The following is a 17,746-nucleotide window of genomic DNA, read 5'->3' as shown; positions in this document are numbered from 1 at the left end:
TTCGTATTTCTCTATATCTCTAGAAGAACTTCTTGTGAACCTACACACTGCCTAGTACTTTTTCAAGCTTATTTTTTACTGAAGACTATATTTGCAAGGTATACACAAATCACCATTATCTCTCTTCACAGAAGTAAAAGAAATTGGTAGAAAGGGGGGCAGGCTATTTTTTGAAGTATAGTTCACAGGGAATATGGAGCTCTTTCTCTGGTTTCTAGGAGAGAAGCAGAAAAATACTTTCTATAGTGAAAAGCAAGTAAACTGAACCACAAATCCGTCATGCCATAGATTAAACCACAAGTTACAAATGCTGTGGAAACTGGGCATCATTCATACTCCTGAGCAGACAGTCGACAAATACTTTTGAAATTAAAACCCATGTAATATCCACTTGTATTTAGAACAAAGTATCATTCAAAGGCAGCCGAGATGTCGGATGCTGGTCAAACTGGAATTACTTGATGACAAACTATTTCACATGCTCAACAAACAGCAGACTTGTTTAGTCACCCCTATGTCAATCTAGTACACATAAAGCTTTTTGTACATAAAGTCTGTTTTGTTTCAGCTTTAAAAACTGTGTGTGGTGAATTGGAATATGTTCTGCATAATACCTAAAAATACTTCTAGTCACATAAATTCCCAAGTTTTTCTTGTTTTTTCTAGTCCACCTTGCGAAACACCTGACAATTACAAACAACATTCACAGAAAAGGCTGAAGACTTCACCAAATGCCACCCTAATTCAGCATTAAATCATCATAATTTAATAACAAAATCAGCCTCCTGTTTACATAATTAAAGGACTTTATAACAACAAAACAAGGAAACAAATTGTGAAAGTGATTTCTTCTTACAATTTTCATAAAGTGTTCTAGTAAAAATAGAATTTCAAGTTTTACATACAAATACATTTTATCCAGCTGCTTCAATACCAGTGATAATTCATATCTATAATACAGATAATTGACCACAGAATAATCTAGATCTTGCCCTCCATTTGTTAAATCTGAAGTATATAGGCAGTGAGTATTATTGCATTACTTACCCAAATTTACACTATTAATTTGCCCCAATTTTAAGCAGACTTGTAGCTTTAGGTTGAACAACTGGCTACTTATGTCAGTAGGATTACTCAGAACAAATGTATCTGTAAAGCCTATAAAAGCTCTCTGAAGCTACAAAAATCCTTGTTGTTCTTTGAGAAAGCTCAATTTAATGCACTAGGCAAGATCCTTGACCAGATTACATGGGCATTACCACAACAAACTGGTTCTGACTAAACAAAGCCTAAGATCTTCAAAAGGACACGAGCCAAGTGCCCAGGACAAGGTATACAGTTCCATAAAGGACTTGCACATTTAAAAAAAAAGAATTAATCAAGTAATCACAGCACAGCATACGGCTCTCAATTTTAAAGCATACTGTAGGTGCAACAACACACATACACACAAAAAAAATAATAAATCGATTTTGAAATAAAAATTGTGAAGTTCAGAATCTAAAGCATTCTCTATTTTATCACCTACCCTGCCTGCATGAATAATTTCTCAATACACTGATGCTCGAATGACTTATGATTAAGAAATGCTTCTAAAGCAATCTACATGTTTAATACACGGCAAACATTCATTATTGTCCCTCAGTGTGCCACGACACTAGCAAAATGATAATGTTTAAACAGACAGAAGGATGTGCTAACCTGTAGCGCAGTAACCCACTCCCTCTGATAATAAAACGTTTCCTGAATATATCATCAAGGCCAAATACTTAGCTGGCCTCACTGCATACAGCAAAAAAGACCTGTTCATATGACAGCAAGAGGTAAGATAACTGGGAGAGCAAAGAAGCTGCAGTAGCTAGAGAACCATATTTGTTCCACAGAAGGAACCTGCGGAACACATCAAGGAATAAAAACATATTTCAAATGAAAAATAACAAAAACAGATTGGAGATTTTAAGTGTATGCCCAAGTTTAAAATCCAGAAAAACAAAGTCAATTAGCTGGGTCAACCAGGGTGGGGTTGTTTTGTGTTTGTTTGGGTTTTGTTTGCTTTTCATTTTTTTTAAGTCAAAATTTATACCAATAGCTTCTAGATTAAAAATTTTACACTGCAAATTATTGACAGCATTTGGATTCAATACATTAATTGAAAGAACAAAAACACCCCACTATGCAATATTCCCTGAAGTATAACCACACACTTTGATTCTAAATCATGGGACTGTCATGACTCTAGCATTAAGCTCTACTTTCCATCAACTGGAAGAACAACAGGATGTAAACCAAAGTCTTGAAAATCTGAGATTATTAAAACTTGGTCTTTATTAGGAAGGAAATTCGGTTCTAGGAAATGTCAGTCACATACAGTACTTAATACTAGGTTAAAAATAAAAACCCAAAGTTGAGATCGTTTTAAAACAAGTACACAGATGGACATAAACTCCAAGGATTTCTGCTGTCAATTTTTGGCTTATATTACAGCTTCAAATCAATTTGCTCCTACTTGCCTTCACCTTATAAAGAAATAAAAGCACCATATTTGGGGCCATGCATGCTTATTTCTTCTATGTCTAAATTCCAACTAGTGAAGCAATTTCTTTTCCTAAGTTCTTCACAAAATGTATTTCAACACCAAGACAATCCTGTTTCAGCTGTAGATAAGACAGACGAGTACATCAATTAATCATGTTATTTCATTTTAGAATTTAGGTTAACGAGAACATACAAAACGCTGCCAGAGATTCTTACTAGGAGACTTGCAGAAAGCAAGGTTTCTGCACAAAACCATATACTTACCTGGTGTCACATCACTTCACCCAGCCTTAATATTGTCTGTCTTGTTAAGTATTTCTAAGAAATAGTACTATGGAATTGCAAAAGGCATTCAGCTGCTAGAATCAATGCCTGGGCAAGATGTTTTTTGAAGACAACGGCTTGTTACTGTCTATTTCATACCATCTCTTAGATGCCAACTGCCTTTTACACTCTGAAAAACTAAGGTAAAGAACTCCAAGCACTGGAGAATATTACTAAAATTATATGACGAATAATGAAATACCAGGCAGAAAAATCAATCTAAAAACCAAAAACTTAATATTTCAGTACAACATTTTGGTAAAGCATAACTTTATCTTCTCTTTCACACTAAAATACACTGTTCTATCACCCTCTTGTGAGTTATTCCCCATACAACATATGTTGGTTTTGCACACCATCTCATGATCTAATTGCAGCTCTTACTTTTGCTAGTGAACATTCCAGTCACGCCCGAAGTACCCAACAACTAAGAACAGGCTGACAACACACTCCCTTTTTAAAATCCAGAAGAAAGGGGCAGTTTCCAGATACACAAAAATTCAGTGCTCTATAAGCCCCTGCTAGAAATCAGGACATGGAGTGTCTTCACATTTCACACAGCAAGTTCCTCTTCCTATTTCTTCCTTTGTATTTCATAATATAAACACCAAGGTGTCCCCATGTTTTTCTCCCAGAGGGCATCCATGAAGGAAGAAAAACTGGTCTGTTTTGTCCCTCGGTCCATGACCATTCCCTCTCACTATTCTGAGGTCACAAGAAACCTGAGCCAAAACCTCCCCTCCCCAATCCCATATGAGTACCAGAACAAACATGGCAAAATTTACACTTACAATCACCTCATGAGAAGGCCAGGAGAGACAAGCAAAAAACTGAAAGCTTAATCTCAGATCATGACTTACAAGTAATTAACATCCCAGAAAAAAAAACAATGAAGTGACCAACAATGCTGCTGGTAAAGCTACACAGATCAAAGGCATGCAGGTATCCAAGAACCATGCCCGCAGCTGCACAGTGTGAGGGGTGTAGAATAAAACAAGTTTGCTAACACAAGCTCCATTCACATCAGAAATGCTCAGCCAGTAGCGGCAGTGCTGCCACAGCTGTTATCAGCCAAGCCCTCCCACTGAACCTGGTCTACACAGCAGCATGATGAACAAATTCTGCCTCTCTCAACACCCTGCCCCATGCTCGACTGTAAAGCCAATGTATTTTATGCAAGATCTGTAAGAGGAAGTTCAGAGAAATGTTAATTGGCACCTATAAAATCCATGCTAATTTGAGCTCGAGAACAGTGCAAAATTCAATTACAAGAGACAAGTACCCTTATCAGTCACCATGGGAAGTTAGCTTCTAATTTTACCTTTTGGTTTCGGGGCAAGTCTTGAGCATTTGCAGGAGGACTGAAATTCAAAACTAGTCTTCGAAACTCCAGTAGGTTAAATAATGACTGAAAAAGAAAAAAAAAAAAAAGAAAGTTAAGCACTTCTGTAAACAAGTTCTTCCAAATATGCCTTAGCAAACTAAATGAAATGCCAAACACATGAAAAGCTAAAGTTTCATTTCAGAATCTGTATTATTTCACTTAACTTTGCTAAACACATTTTCAACAGAAGACAATTATTTTTGCGGAGAAAAAAGCATAACCAAACCCAAACTTTCTTTGCAGTTAATCATATCAATGGAAAAATAATTTCAAATGATCAGTAAATTACCTTTTACAACAAGAATTTTACTAAATGTATAACTGTCAGTTTTCAAATTGAAATTAAAGCCTGTTCAGTCATGCAAAATTAATCTTGTAGTCCCTCATTCATCTACCTCCTCAGTGCAGAGAGAGTATATCTTTGTATATTCAACTTAAATCCACTTGCAATTATCTGTACTTTCTGCATTCTGTCCACTTCTCCCACTATTATAGAATCTGAAAATGATACATTAGAGTAAAGAAACTGGGTTATACACCTTTGCAAGTAAGGAACTGATATTTATGGACATTTTATGGACAGTAAGACATGAGAACAGGTGCACCCATAAAGAACCCCACAGTGTAACACAGAGCCTGGAGCCAAGAGAGTACAAGAAGAAGACACATCTGGGTTGCAAAAATAAAAGCCCAAAGCAGTGGCTGAGAATCAAAGCCCTCAGCACTTGTGTAACTGCATCCTTGCTTTTCTATACAGGCAGACAGTACTTCAGCTGAAGTTCACCTCATTACCATGGACTAGCATGTTGATGAAGAGAGGGTAGCAGAAAGGGCCTAAAGCATTTTAAACATGCTCAGAGAAGCACAGGAAAGATTTGTCCTTTTGTTTTATTATTTATAATTGACTTTTTTTTTTTTTTCATGATCACATATTGCTCTTTATTTTGGAAAGGCAGAGCTTGCCTAACCCCAGGAATAGACTTTGATCCACAAATTGTCCTACACAGATAAAGACTCAATTCACAGACCACAGGCTTAGGTTTAATAAGTGTTCATCTCTGTAGTGCCAAGGAAGTAAACCCCAAATTGTGAGGAGGCACTACCTTTACTCTAAGAACTTAGAACATGAGGAAGGAGAAAAAGACACGTTTGTGAAAAGTTGCAGCATACCAAACTGCCCTCGTAAAAGAGCCTTTACCAAGTTTAACCTCTTCCCATACCCCACAGTATACAGCATCTCCAGTAAAATCAAAAGGCTACCAAAGTTGTCCTTCCTAGCAAGTAAATTAAAAAAAAAAAAAAAAACATAAAAAAAAAACAACAACCCACACCCCCTACACCTCTACAAAAACATCAACCAAAAAAGACCTTTGTGACCTTGTTAAATCAACAGAGACAATTGAGTAGTCAAACTTTTTTTTTTCCCTGTTTTGCTGTTCAAAATGCAGGTTCCCCTTTTATCAGTCCTTGCAGAGAAGCGAGATTAAAACACAAAGTCTTTTGTTTACTTACACAAAGCATAGAAAATGTTAATATTTAGTTCAAATGTCATTCTAGAAGTTGATGCTAACTGAAGTCATGTCTCATGATGTAACAGCATTCCACTGGTGAGTTCTTCATCAAGCAAAACATAGCAATGTCTTACATACAAAATATACCAGCTGCTGAAAAATTATGTCCAAAGACTGACTTCTCTCCATGACTAATCCAAGCGCCATAAAAGTGCCAAGCAGCTGAGCTGGCCAATTTCCTAATACTCACACACAAATCAAGTACAGAAAACTGTACTGAAGTTTAGAATTTTCACCTGGCATTAAAATCCACAAGCTTTTCACAAAAACTACATTGCTTTGATCCAGAACTCTAAACGGTAAACACATAACTCCATGCTTTACTAAGCTGAACCAACCTTTTCCTGCAAGCTGCTGAGAAAAATTAAGAGGACTGCCTGATACACTCTTTTCTTCTTCAGCTTTATTCCACTCAAAATTTCTTATGCAGGATATTTAGTCTTTAAACTTTTCTCAAAAAGAAAGAAAATTAGTTTTAGAGCTTACACTGTTCATTGCTGTACCAAGAAGCAGCAGAACGTTCACAGTAATCTGCTGCTAGCACCACTAATGCTAACAGGACAGTATCATGTGGTAGATCTTCCATACTGAGCTAAATCAACTTCAGGAAACTTCTATCTTCATTAAAAAAGGAGAAAAAAAAAAAATATATATATATATATATGTATAAACACACACATATATATATATATATATATATAATTTCCTAGCATAAGTGTAAACAAGTACACAAGAAGTGTGCTTGAGACCAATAAATTTTTGTGCCCAAAATACCTCAAGAAGGAAATTCTGGTTCTTCCTGAGGTAAGGAAATGTATATGGCCTCACCAAAGCACTCACTGCAGCAGAGACCTCCCATGGCCAGTGCTTCAGAAAGGAGCTGGGCAAAATGATTCCCAATTTGCTGAAGCCATCTGTTGACCAGGCTTCTTACAGCCAGGGCACGTGACACCATGGAGCAGAAGCTGTTCTTCTACAGCCAGCGAGGGAGACACAGCAGAGACCATCCGTGGCCCGAGTGTCACCCGCCGGCTGCAGGCCAAAGCAGTGGCCTTCCAAGCACCTTGCACGGGACAGCACTTCATCTCTCACCCACTTGGCTTCGGCTGCAGAAAGGTGCCAGGAGTCCCAGTGCAAGAAAACAGGCTGGATCCTGAAAGCTGGAGACTTCATATCTCCTCATCTTGGTCAAATATGTTTAAAATTTGCCAATGTAAATTATGCACACAAGAAAAATTCTCTAAAAGGTGGGGTTTTTTTCCAGTGTATTTAAACCTATTTAAAAGTTGTCATCTGGAAACTTGACCAAGCTAAGGCTAAGTTATATAAACTCAAATTATCAGGAGATTTTCAGAATATCTACTTCCTATTATGTCAATTTGGGGGCTTAAGAAGAGATAAAAAGAAAATGAGAATGAACAACAACCGTGCTGAAGGACAGCAGACATACTGTGGCCTTCCCCTGCTATAGATGGTGATCACGTAGACATGGGCAGAGTTGTAGCTTCAAGATTATAATATATTAAAAATCACTTTTCTGAGTAATATCTATCCACATTATATAGAGTCCAAACAATTTCAAACTATAAGCTGCCTTGGTTTCACCTAAAACAACCTGCCTATCCCTTTTTCCCTCTTAATGTCTAGGGTTAGCAAATATAAGGACCTTGGCTGAATTTAGGTTGCCTGAGTAAAGGATTAATTCTTAACATTCAAGTACTGTGATGATGCTTTAATACTGTGAGAATATAAATGAGTCAGCACATTAAAACCATAAAAGCTTGGCATGCAACACAGATCATGAAGAACTGCCAGCAGAGTCCTAAAAAGTAAAGGTATTGATATCAACAGTACTTGGAGAGTAGGAAAACTACTACTGTGTCTAGAGTATGATATACTGAGATGCTGCGCAGGCACTCTGATTCTTGCAATTCTGCAAGCACAGGACACAAAAAACAGCCGTTTCAGTAGCAGACGTATCAAAAACTTTTGCTTTCTTTGACTACGAACTTCATATTTGTTTCCACCCTTGAGAACAAAAAAGCAAAAAAATTTGTGGAAGAACTGGAGATTTTTTAATATTGATCACCTTTCTACAAGTCTACACAAAACCCATAATTTTGTAATACTATGAACATAGCCATCTTTCCATTCAAATCATAAAGATAAGCTTGAAAGGAAGAACTGACTTTCAAATTGATCTGTGAAACTAACAGTAAAGCAATTGTGGCTACTAATTCTAAACCAGTCAGCAAGATGCCAAAAGCATTCTCATTTGGCAGAAAACCATCTAGGATCCTTAAGTGGAATGAGAATACTTTTGACCAATTCTGTAATGACTGCAGAAAATCGAAACTTCTCCTAAGGCGATAAGTAAGGAAAAAAAAAAAAAAACTTAGCAAACAAAAATAGCACCTACCTACTGGCAGACAGCTGGAACACACCAGCGTATTGTAAAATGCAATCATCATTCAGGGTTCTCTTAGTACTGCCCAAGAAAAGTTGTGCAATTTCTATTCCTGTGGCAGGCCAGTTTGCAGGTTCTCTTTTACCAAAGTCAAGGGGATTAACAATAGGCAAGAATGCCACGACTAGTGTTAAGTGTGCGTAATGATACCTATGTGTCAGCAGCAAATACTGGCTACGAATTTGTCCAAATTAATGCCTAGGCTTGAGATTTAATAGGAGAAAAATACAAAGACTAATCTGAATTTCAGCAAAGAAAATGAAGAAAGGACTTGATTTGGCTAGTGACCAAAAACTAAATATCTCTTATTAGTACAGCTTGAAAAGCAACACTTTGGCAGGGAAAGAAAAGTATGCATTCCTATAAAACTCCTAAATTAATTGCTTCAGGTACTGGCATTTCCCTAAAACATGATCTTGTGTAAGCTGAAAGCTTATATAGGCATTAACACATTGCAACACCCAGTTGCCTCATTTATTCACCTGGGGCCTTTTATGCTTTTCCAATTTTACATTTATTCAGATTTTAAAGCTACAAAGCAGAGACTATATCTACCTTTATTTTGTATAGTAAGCAGAGAGCAATCTTAAAGAATGAATACATTATTATTGTTCTAAAAATAAAAAGCAAATACAGTGTTCTGCCTGTGTCATTAAGTATACTATTTTGAACAGTTTGCTAACATGACAAATTAGATTTAAGTTCTCACTTCACTTTATAAACAATTTGTCAGTTTACTGTATACAGAGCTATTTTTAGTGAGGTAGAGCAGCCACTATTAGGGTTAAATTTTATTCATGCCAATAATCTAAATTAAACAAAGAATGCTATGGGATGTATGCTCCCACCCACACACACAACCACATGTTCCTTACAATAACATTAAGAACTTTAAGTTTACTAGTTATGAATATTTGAAGTTCTAAGGGCTCAAAACAGAAGTACTCATAAATAAAGGAAGTATTTAGGCTTATTAGTGACTTCACACATCTGCACACCTTAGATTCAACCCTGCAAACTTCCATATTGCAAAAACATAAATAACTTCACTGGCAACTAAGTCCATTTCTTTCCAGTTTTCAAGTCTTTTGGACTCTAAACCACTAATTGGGCAGCATCATTTCTCCCTCTTCTTTAAGGCCTTCCCACTTTTTCGATTCACTGATCTATTTTACTGTTTTACCTTTTGGTTTATATTATTGAACCTACTTTTCCCACAGCAGAAGTCCAGGAAGTGGCTGTTTATTGGTCACTGCACCATCCGCTGTGCTCCTGCACTATGCTCCTTTCCACCCAGCACCTCCTTGTAACTCGCACTGGGGCTGCCTCCTCCTCTACTCGTGTATGTCTTACAAGTGGTAAATTCTGTTTTCAGAATAGAGACTGACAACAGGCATTAAATGTGGTCATCGGGTCTATATTTGAGCCTATGCATGCACCACGCAGCAGTAAAAGTCAGCAAGCATAATACAAGAATTCTTCCTATAATGCTGAAACTAAAAGGAAACTAACTGCTACGCTTGCATTGGCATGTAAGTTTAAAAACATTTTCCTTATAATGTAGGAAACAATTATTATAACAGGACTATAGAGGATTTTAAGTATATTTTCTCCTAAGCCCACAGTAGCCCTGTGGATTGTCTTCTACATTTTAGAGAAAAAACCTTAAGAAAAAAATAGGAAGTTACCTAAAACACATTCCCAGAGAATCTGGCACAATAAAAAGCCTTCCTGAAAATCCTCACATTCTTTAGAAAATCGCATGTAAGGAAGAGGGAAGGTAGGAAAACAGCTTCAAAGATGGGACTTCAGCACATTCCTGTTTCAAACTTAGTTATGAAAGTATAGGAAGAGGAGTTTTTTCTCTCTCCGTCTCTGAAATAAAACTCCTACAGACAGATACGGCACCATCTCATGGCCGAACTTGAAAAAACCCACATGCACAGTGGTAGCCATCAGGAAAACATTCAGCATTTTCAAAGTCAGAGAGATTCAATCCCAGATCTTCAGTACTTTGGAAAGTATCTCAAAAAGGACATTTTTATTTATAAACAGACAACCAATCAGCATTCCAAGCTGCTGAAAATACAGGTATAAAATGCAGTTTTAAACTGTCCTGTTTTGCTTTTTCAAAAGGCTGAGGTGTAACATGGAAGAAGATGGAAAACAGCTTTCATACTGTTTGATCTAGAAAGTCAAACTAACTTAAGACCTCTAGCAGACTGGGTTAAGTCAACATTTTAAATAAACAGCTCACCATGGTATTACCAGCCTGCATTTAGAGAACACTTACTTGTTTATAGCAACAAACTCAGAACATTACTGCAATTTAGAAGACAGTTAAGTATGATATGAGATGTGTCCAGAAGAATTCACTTTATACTTGTGTTTTGGCACATACTAAAAAATGCCATTCAACCACTTCTCTATGACATGTCCAAAGCAAGAAAAAAAAAAAAAAATCCTGTTAGGACATAAAATAACAGCCAATATTTCCTTACATGGTTGCAGTTTTCAACTTCTTACCAAAATGCACAACAACGTTAAAGAAGTTTGTGGTATAACATTAAAAAACACACCTAAACAATGCAATAGCTTTATGCCCTTCTAGACCTAGGAACTGCACATAGGACTAAAACTCAACACTTATTCTGTATCCTTTAACTAAGTGAACAACTTTTTATTAGGCAAAGCTAAAGCCATCACCCACTAAAGCTTTCCAACCCTTCATAACATAAATTTTGCAATGTTATATACCACTAAACAGAAGGTAAGAGTTTCAAAAACGACACAAGCAACCTGAGGGAACTGCAGACCACAGAGAAGAACAACAAACTAGAAAAGAAATATCTTATCATAAGATATCATAGGATGACTCAACTTTGAAGTGACAGGTCAGTCTTTACAGAGGAACAGAAAGATTGAAGGAGGGAGGGAAAGCAATAAACTAGATTTCCAACATCATTATTCCTCTGCCCATGAAACTCTACAAACATCACAGTCCCCACAATCTCCCCTAAAAAAATAGCAGAAAGAAAATATTCCATCAATGACCATTTTTACTCGAATGAGGCTTGCATACTGAATGTTCTTCAGGGTGTAACCTTTCACTGCATGCCCAGAGAAGCAAGGGAGTCCTGTATAATGCACATATATGCAACTCTTACTACATGATACTAGGCATTAATGGTATTAATGCACTGCAACACCAACCATCACAATCCCTTCCATTCAACACAACAAACAGGAAAAACAAAACAATGCAAAAGTTAGATACTAGTGGTAGACTGCTTCTAAGATGGCAAGAACAACAGCCAAGCCACCAACTGGGAAGAAAATACTTGCTTGATTTTCACCCATCAAGCTGGCTTGCTTCTTCCCAGAACTTGAAGCTTAGGATCAAATGAGATCCTAATCCCAAACATAATGACATCAAGAAAGAAAGAATGCTGCTCCTACACACAACGCAACAGAGTAAAATGCCAGGAGTGGTGTTAGGGAGTCTGGAAAGAAAGGTTAAAGAGCAGCCATGGAGATTTATGCTTGTAAGATGGTAGCTTGTTAATTCTTTGTTCCGGGGAAAAAAAAAAAAAAAAAAAAAAAAAAAGCCTCATTTTTGAATGACTAACCAGACTCTGACAGCCTTCTGGAGAAAAGGAGTGCAGAGCTGCCAAACCCCAGCTGGCCTGTTGGGGCATAACTCATTTGTGAAGCCTCATCTGTGGAGTCAGGGAGTCACCATCCCTAGAGGGGTTTAAAAGGTGTTTAGACGAGGTTCTTAGGAACATGGTTTAGTGCTAGAGTTAGGTTATGGATGGACTAGATGATCCTGAGGGTCTCTTGCAACTGAAATGATTCCATGATTTGGCAAAGGGAGAAGCTACAATCTGGACAGGCCCTCAGGAAGTCAAGAGACCCAGGAAAATGCTGCACTTGGTACTTTAGGTGTGGGTCTGGGGGAGGGGAAATACAGCAGTATTTACAGTTGATTTTCATATGATTCCCCACACACTTTCTTCCTTACATCAGAAATTTGTCTTAGTTGACCGACTGGATGACGTTCACTAAGTGACCAGCTGCGCGACACCTTTTCCAAGGGGTGAGTACTGCCAGGGCATTATGTCTCGCATGTGACTGAAACCCTACTCTGAACTCCAAAAGATAAAGTTACTCTCGTGTGATATTTTCAAGCGAAACACCTGGGAGACAACTGGCACAGGCAGCAAGCCTTCAAACACGATTCCAACAGCGCATCCATGTCCTGTGAGTTATCTACTTTCTGTCTCCTGCTCAGCATGACACAAAGGAGCTGCTTCACAGACTCAATAAATGTATTATTTGTAAGTCATTTTCAGACTGAACTCTTAAAGCAAGGAAAATTGTGAAGTTACCTTTTTACAAGGGAGCCACTGAAATGTACTGGGAGAAAAAAAGTAAAAACACATAGTAGTATATTTGTGTTTTGTTTCTTTAAGGAAATTGATATCTTAAGTTCTATTTCAAGATTGGACACATGTAGTTGCAATAATGAGAATTAAAAAGAAGCCCACATACAAACCACCTCCCGGAAATATTCTAAAAACTCAAGACTTATGGATCTTTCTATAAAATTTAATCTAACTAAACAGTAGCAAAAGTACGTATGGGTGAACCCCTGTCAAAAATGTAGGTTTATTACAAGTTGAGAAGGGGTGGAAAAACCACTGAGGGACTTCATTTGCTTCTTTTCTTGGTAGGTAAAGAAAAAGTGAACATACTTTAATACAGTTTTGTTTTTACTTATTTTCTTGGGCACTCAGTTTTAAATTCAAGGTATTGTCAAGTCAACAGTCTTCAATAGCAGGGCAGACTTTTAGAAGTTAAACTGTGGAAAACATATTATTGTTCATTCTAATTATGCTAAATGTAACTGCTGAAAGCAAAACTTTGTTTTGGAGCTGAGGAGAGACTGCTCTCTTCTCACGCAGAAGAGGATGACTTCCACATATGCGCATTTCTCTAATGCACAAATAAATACAGTTTAAAAGGCAGTATTTCTAGCAATGCCCGAATCTTGTTAGGGTTTGCTGTCACTCACTACAAACGTATCTTAAGGAATTTCATGCTCTTAATGCAAATACAACAAACCACTGGTGGTTGTATATGACTAAGCTAATTGGTGGATATAAAAAACAACATATATTGCGTAAGGAAACTGTCAAAATGTCAAAAGCTTCTTTTTTTTTCCTCCTTATCAAGCACCCCTTAAATAGAAGGAAATAAATTTTTCTTTCTTTACTACTTAGTTTTAGATTACATTAGAAAATGTATCATTGTGACTGACAGTGGTTAACATTTAGATATTGTTGACCTATGTGATGTGTCAGGTTTCAACAGATTCCTAAAGAAAGCTTGAAAATACTTCTACATAGTCAATGCAACCCAAGGAGTCAGTCTACCCTGTGGATAAATAAATATGGTATTAGCTAATGCTCTAAATTAACGTGCATTAAGTTTCCTGAGATGGTTGTTTGAAACATAAGTCTTCCTGGCTGGCAGACAACATTAATAACCTAATTTTTCAACCAACTGAAGTTATAAATCTTTCAATGGTTTACTTGAATTACATTCTGTAGACCTAAGTACAGAAGTTTAACTATCTTTTAGGATCAAACCATTATAATTCCAAACGTCACAGATTTTCACATAATATGGGCAATGATTGTCTAGCTAACCCTCTTTTTAATCGGTTTTCAAGGTATGAAGTAGCCCATCAGGGACAAATAACATGAGATCATAGGTGTAGCACCGGTTTTTACATTCCCTAGCCTCTGCTCTTATCTCTGTGGTTAATGAATTAAAATTCAAGTTTCCTTGAAAACATTTAATTTAAACATTTGCAGTTTCCTGTGCAGAAATATTTCTTTAACAGAAACGTGCACACACATAAAAATCAGTCACCTTGAGATTTGGGACTACTATGGAATGTAAAACTTCACTACACAGAGAAGATAAAAGGCTAAGTCATACCAGCTCCACAAAGAGCTTTATGGAAATAAAATGCTTCTCTATATTAGCACCAAGACAATGTTTCTGCTGTTGAAAAAGAGCTATGCACATGAAGGAACAAGGAAAAGAGAAGAGATGAAGAAGGGAAATATCGGAAGATCTCAGGAAAACATGCTGAAAGGAAAGAGGCCTAAGAATACAAAGACTTCAGTGGGAAGGGAGATGGTAGAACAAATAAGACTGTTTCAATATCTACAGCATTACCTATCACCTGCAGGTAAGTAAATCCTGCCCACTAAAAAAACAAACACACACACCACCACAAACAAAAAACCCCACCCAACACCAACAAGTCAAAAGAACAGCAAGCCAATTTATGTTGTCTTTTAGGATTTCAAAGTAATTTCTGAAGAAGTCATTCAACAAAAGCTTTTAACTAAGCATCAATAAGACAAGACAGAAGGTCCAGGCACAGATAAATAAGCAATCAAAAAAGAAAAAGAAGGCAGGAGTAAACCACAAGTTCCCACCTGAATGGAGGTTACTGCAAATTCATGAAGTCTGTGCTGGTAAGCAAAATTCAGAAGTGATCCAGAAAGGAGGGCAAGTGGCAAGATGACCAAGTTTGCTCAGTACAGAGATATGCAATGTAGTAAAAACAACAGCTGGCAAAGAAGAACTGACAGAAGGATCTTACAGGACTGAGTGATAATGTATTAATAATAAGAAAGCCAAATTCAACACAGACAAGTGTAATGTGAAGTAAATGGTGGAAAGCAACCCTAAAATTTATAGAAAATGACAGGCACTGAACTAACTAGTATTATTCAATTATAGTTCCATGAAAGTATCAGTTGAACACATGAAGAATAAAAGAAAGGAAGACAACGAAGCAGAAAACATTTCTATACAGTCACAGGGTAATTCAGCTCAGAAGGGACTGATGAAGTCTCTTGTCAAACCTCCTGCTCAAAGCAGAAGCAGCCCTGTCAGATCAGACCAAGCTACTCAGGGCTTTTTCCAGGCACATCTTGAAAGCATCCAAAGTTCGACAGAGCCTGCACAGCCTCTCTGCACAATCTCCACTGCCTGACTGTCCTCATGGGGAAAAATGCTTCTTATAATCAGGCTGAATCTCTCTTATCTCAACTTACTCCCATTGCTTCTCATCCTACCAATATGAACTGCTGTGAAAAGCCTGGCTCCATCTTTTCAATGGTCCGCTAATGCAGACAACCCCATAGCTTCTCAGACTGACTTCTTGGCGTGTCTGCAGTTAAATCAGAAACCTCTTTGATTCCCCATGACCTTTCAAAGATTATGGAGGGTGGCCTTGCTAACACGTTTCCCCATTCTCTCAGCACCACTGGATGCAGCTCAGTCGGTCCTGTGGACTTCCACACATGAAGTTTCCTCGGGTAATCTCTGACTTAATCCTTAACCACAGCTCAGAGCTCCTCTCCCGCAACAAAGCACAGTCATCTGAGAGACCTCATCAGTGAGGAATGCAGGAAAGCAAAGCACTGGGTACCTCAGACTTATTTAAGCCTGTTGACACTAAATCACCTTCTCTATTCAGCAACAGAACCGCATTCTCTTTCCTTGGCTTTTTATGACTGGTGTAGCATTAAAATCTCTTCTTGTTACTCTAGACATCCCTTGAGGCATCAACTCTAGGTTAGCTTTCACTTGCCTAACACTATGCCTCAATGGTTGGGAAACATTTCCAAACTCCTCTTCGGTAGCCCACCTCTGATTCCAGATCCTGCACATTGCCTGTTTGCATTGGAGCTTGGCCAGGAGTTCCCTGAGCAGCAGAATGGACCTTTCTTGCAATTAAATGTTGACAGCTTTCCTGGGCTCCTCTGCCATTCCAAGCTGCCTCCAATGGGATCCTAACACCAACTTCCTGAAGAAATCCAAGTCTGCTCTTCTGAACTCTAGGGTCTGTACCCTGCTACTTCAGGATCTTGAACTCCACTATTTCATGGTCAATGCAGTCAAGAGTAGCCACATTCCATCTCCAACTAGTTCTTCCATTTTAGGGAACAGCAGATCCAGCTCTGTATCACCCCTACTTTGCCCATCAGCACTTGCATCAAGAAGTTGCTCCTGATACTCTCTAGAAATCTGTTTTGCTTGTGTCCTGCTCTGTTAAACATCCTGATGCCTGCTGGAGGTCCATTAAAGTTCCCCACAGGAACCATAGACCATGATCCCGAAACTTCTTTGCCTTTAAAGAAAGCTCTGTCCACATCCTTACCCTAAGGAGAGTGGTGTGCAACAGACTGACCAGGGTGGTACCTTTACCAGCCTTTACTCTGATCCTGACCTGCAAACTCTCATCCTAAGCTGTCATCTTGTCCCGCACAAGTAACATGTATATTTGAGCTGCTCCTTCATAAGGAAGGCAACGCCCTTTCTTGTCATGCTTACTTGCCCTTCTTGAAGACCCTGTATCTGTTCATCATACCACCTCACAAATACATAGCTTACTCACACCTTGAGAACTTTCCTGGTCACTTGAGAACTTTTCCTGGCAGTAGAGTTAGAAAAGATGTGGAGAACAGTGACAAGGTGTATCAGAGGAGAGAACAGATTCTATATAGGCAACCACTCAGCTCTCAGCTTGGAAAAAAGACACCACTGACCTGTTGAAAGAGTATGACAGCAGGTCCACAGAACTGTAATGACAACCAACTTTTAAGTGTCTTGTCCACCAGGAGGCATGGAGGCTATCACACAAAGCTAGTGCGAGCCATGTTCAAAAAACAAACAAAACCAAGGTAGTTCTTCAGGCAATAACGACCAAAACTATGGAATTCATACCCAAAGGACCCTACGGGTTCAGAAAGTTTGCAAGGCTCAAGAGAGACAAGTACATAGAATCACGGAATCACAGAATGTTAGGGATTGGAAGGGACCTCAAAAGATCATCTAGTCCAATCCCCCTGCTGGAGCAGGAACACCTAGATGAGGTTACACAGGAATGTGTCCAGGAGGGTTTTGAATGTCTCCAGAGTAGGAGACTCCACAACCTCCCTGGGCAGCCCGTTCCAGTGCTCTGGCACCCTTACTTCTCAAATTTAAGTGGAACCTCTTGTGTTCCAGTTTGAAACCATTACCCCTTGTCCTATCATTGGCTGTCACCGAGAAGAGCCTGGCTCCATCCTCGTGACACTCACCCTTTATATATTTGTAAACTTTAATACAGTCAACCCTCAGTCTCCTCCAAGCTAAAAAGACCCAGCTCCCTCAGCCTTTACTCATAAGGGAGGTGCTCCACTCCCTTAATCATCTTCATTGCTCTGCACTGGACTCTCTCCAGCAGTTCCCTGTCCTTCTTGAACTGAGGGGCCCAGAACTTAACACAACATTCCAGATGCGGTCTCACCAGGGCAGAGTAGAGGGGAAGGAGAACCTCTCTCGACCTACTAACCACCTCTCTTCTAATACACCCCATGATGCCATTGGCCT

At 38.4% G+C, this 17,746-nt stretch overlaps 1 protein-coding gene across 4 annotated transcripts in view; it reads right to left on the bottom strand.

Annotated features, from left to right (window-relative positions):
- The window catches only part of USP25 (ubiquitin specific peptidase 25), a 98,886-nt gene that overhangs the window by 39,413 nt on the left and 41,727 nt on the right, over positions 1-17,746 (bottom strand). For all 4 annotated transcript variants that reach the window (XM_082076212.1, XM_082076213.1, XM_082076214.1 and 1 more), the window contains one exon: positions 4,181-4,267. In XM_082076212.1, the coding sequence (XP_081932338.1) occupies positions 4,181-4,267 (87 nt within the window). The remainder of the gene's footprint in view (positions 1-4,180; positions 4,268-17,746) is intronic.

Source organism: Streptopelia decaocto (genome assembly GCF_964273445.1).
Source record: "Streptopelia decaocto genome assembly, chromosome: 1".
In the NCBI taxonomy this organism is placed as follows: Eukaryota; Metazoa; Chordata; class Aves; order Columbiformes; family Columbidae; genus Streptopelia; species Streptopelia decaocto.
Note: the sequence above shows the minus strand (reverse complement) of the source record. Positions and strands in the feature narration are given on the sequence as shown.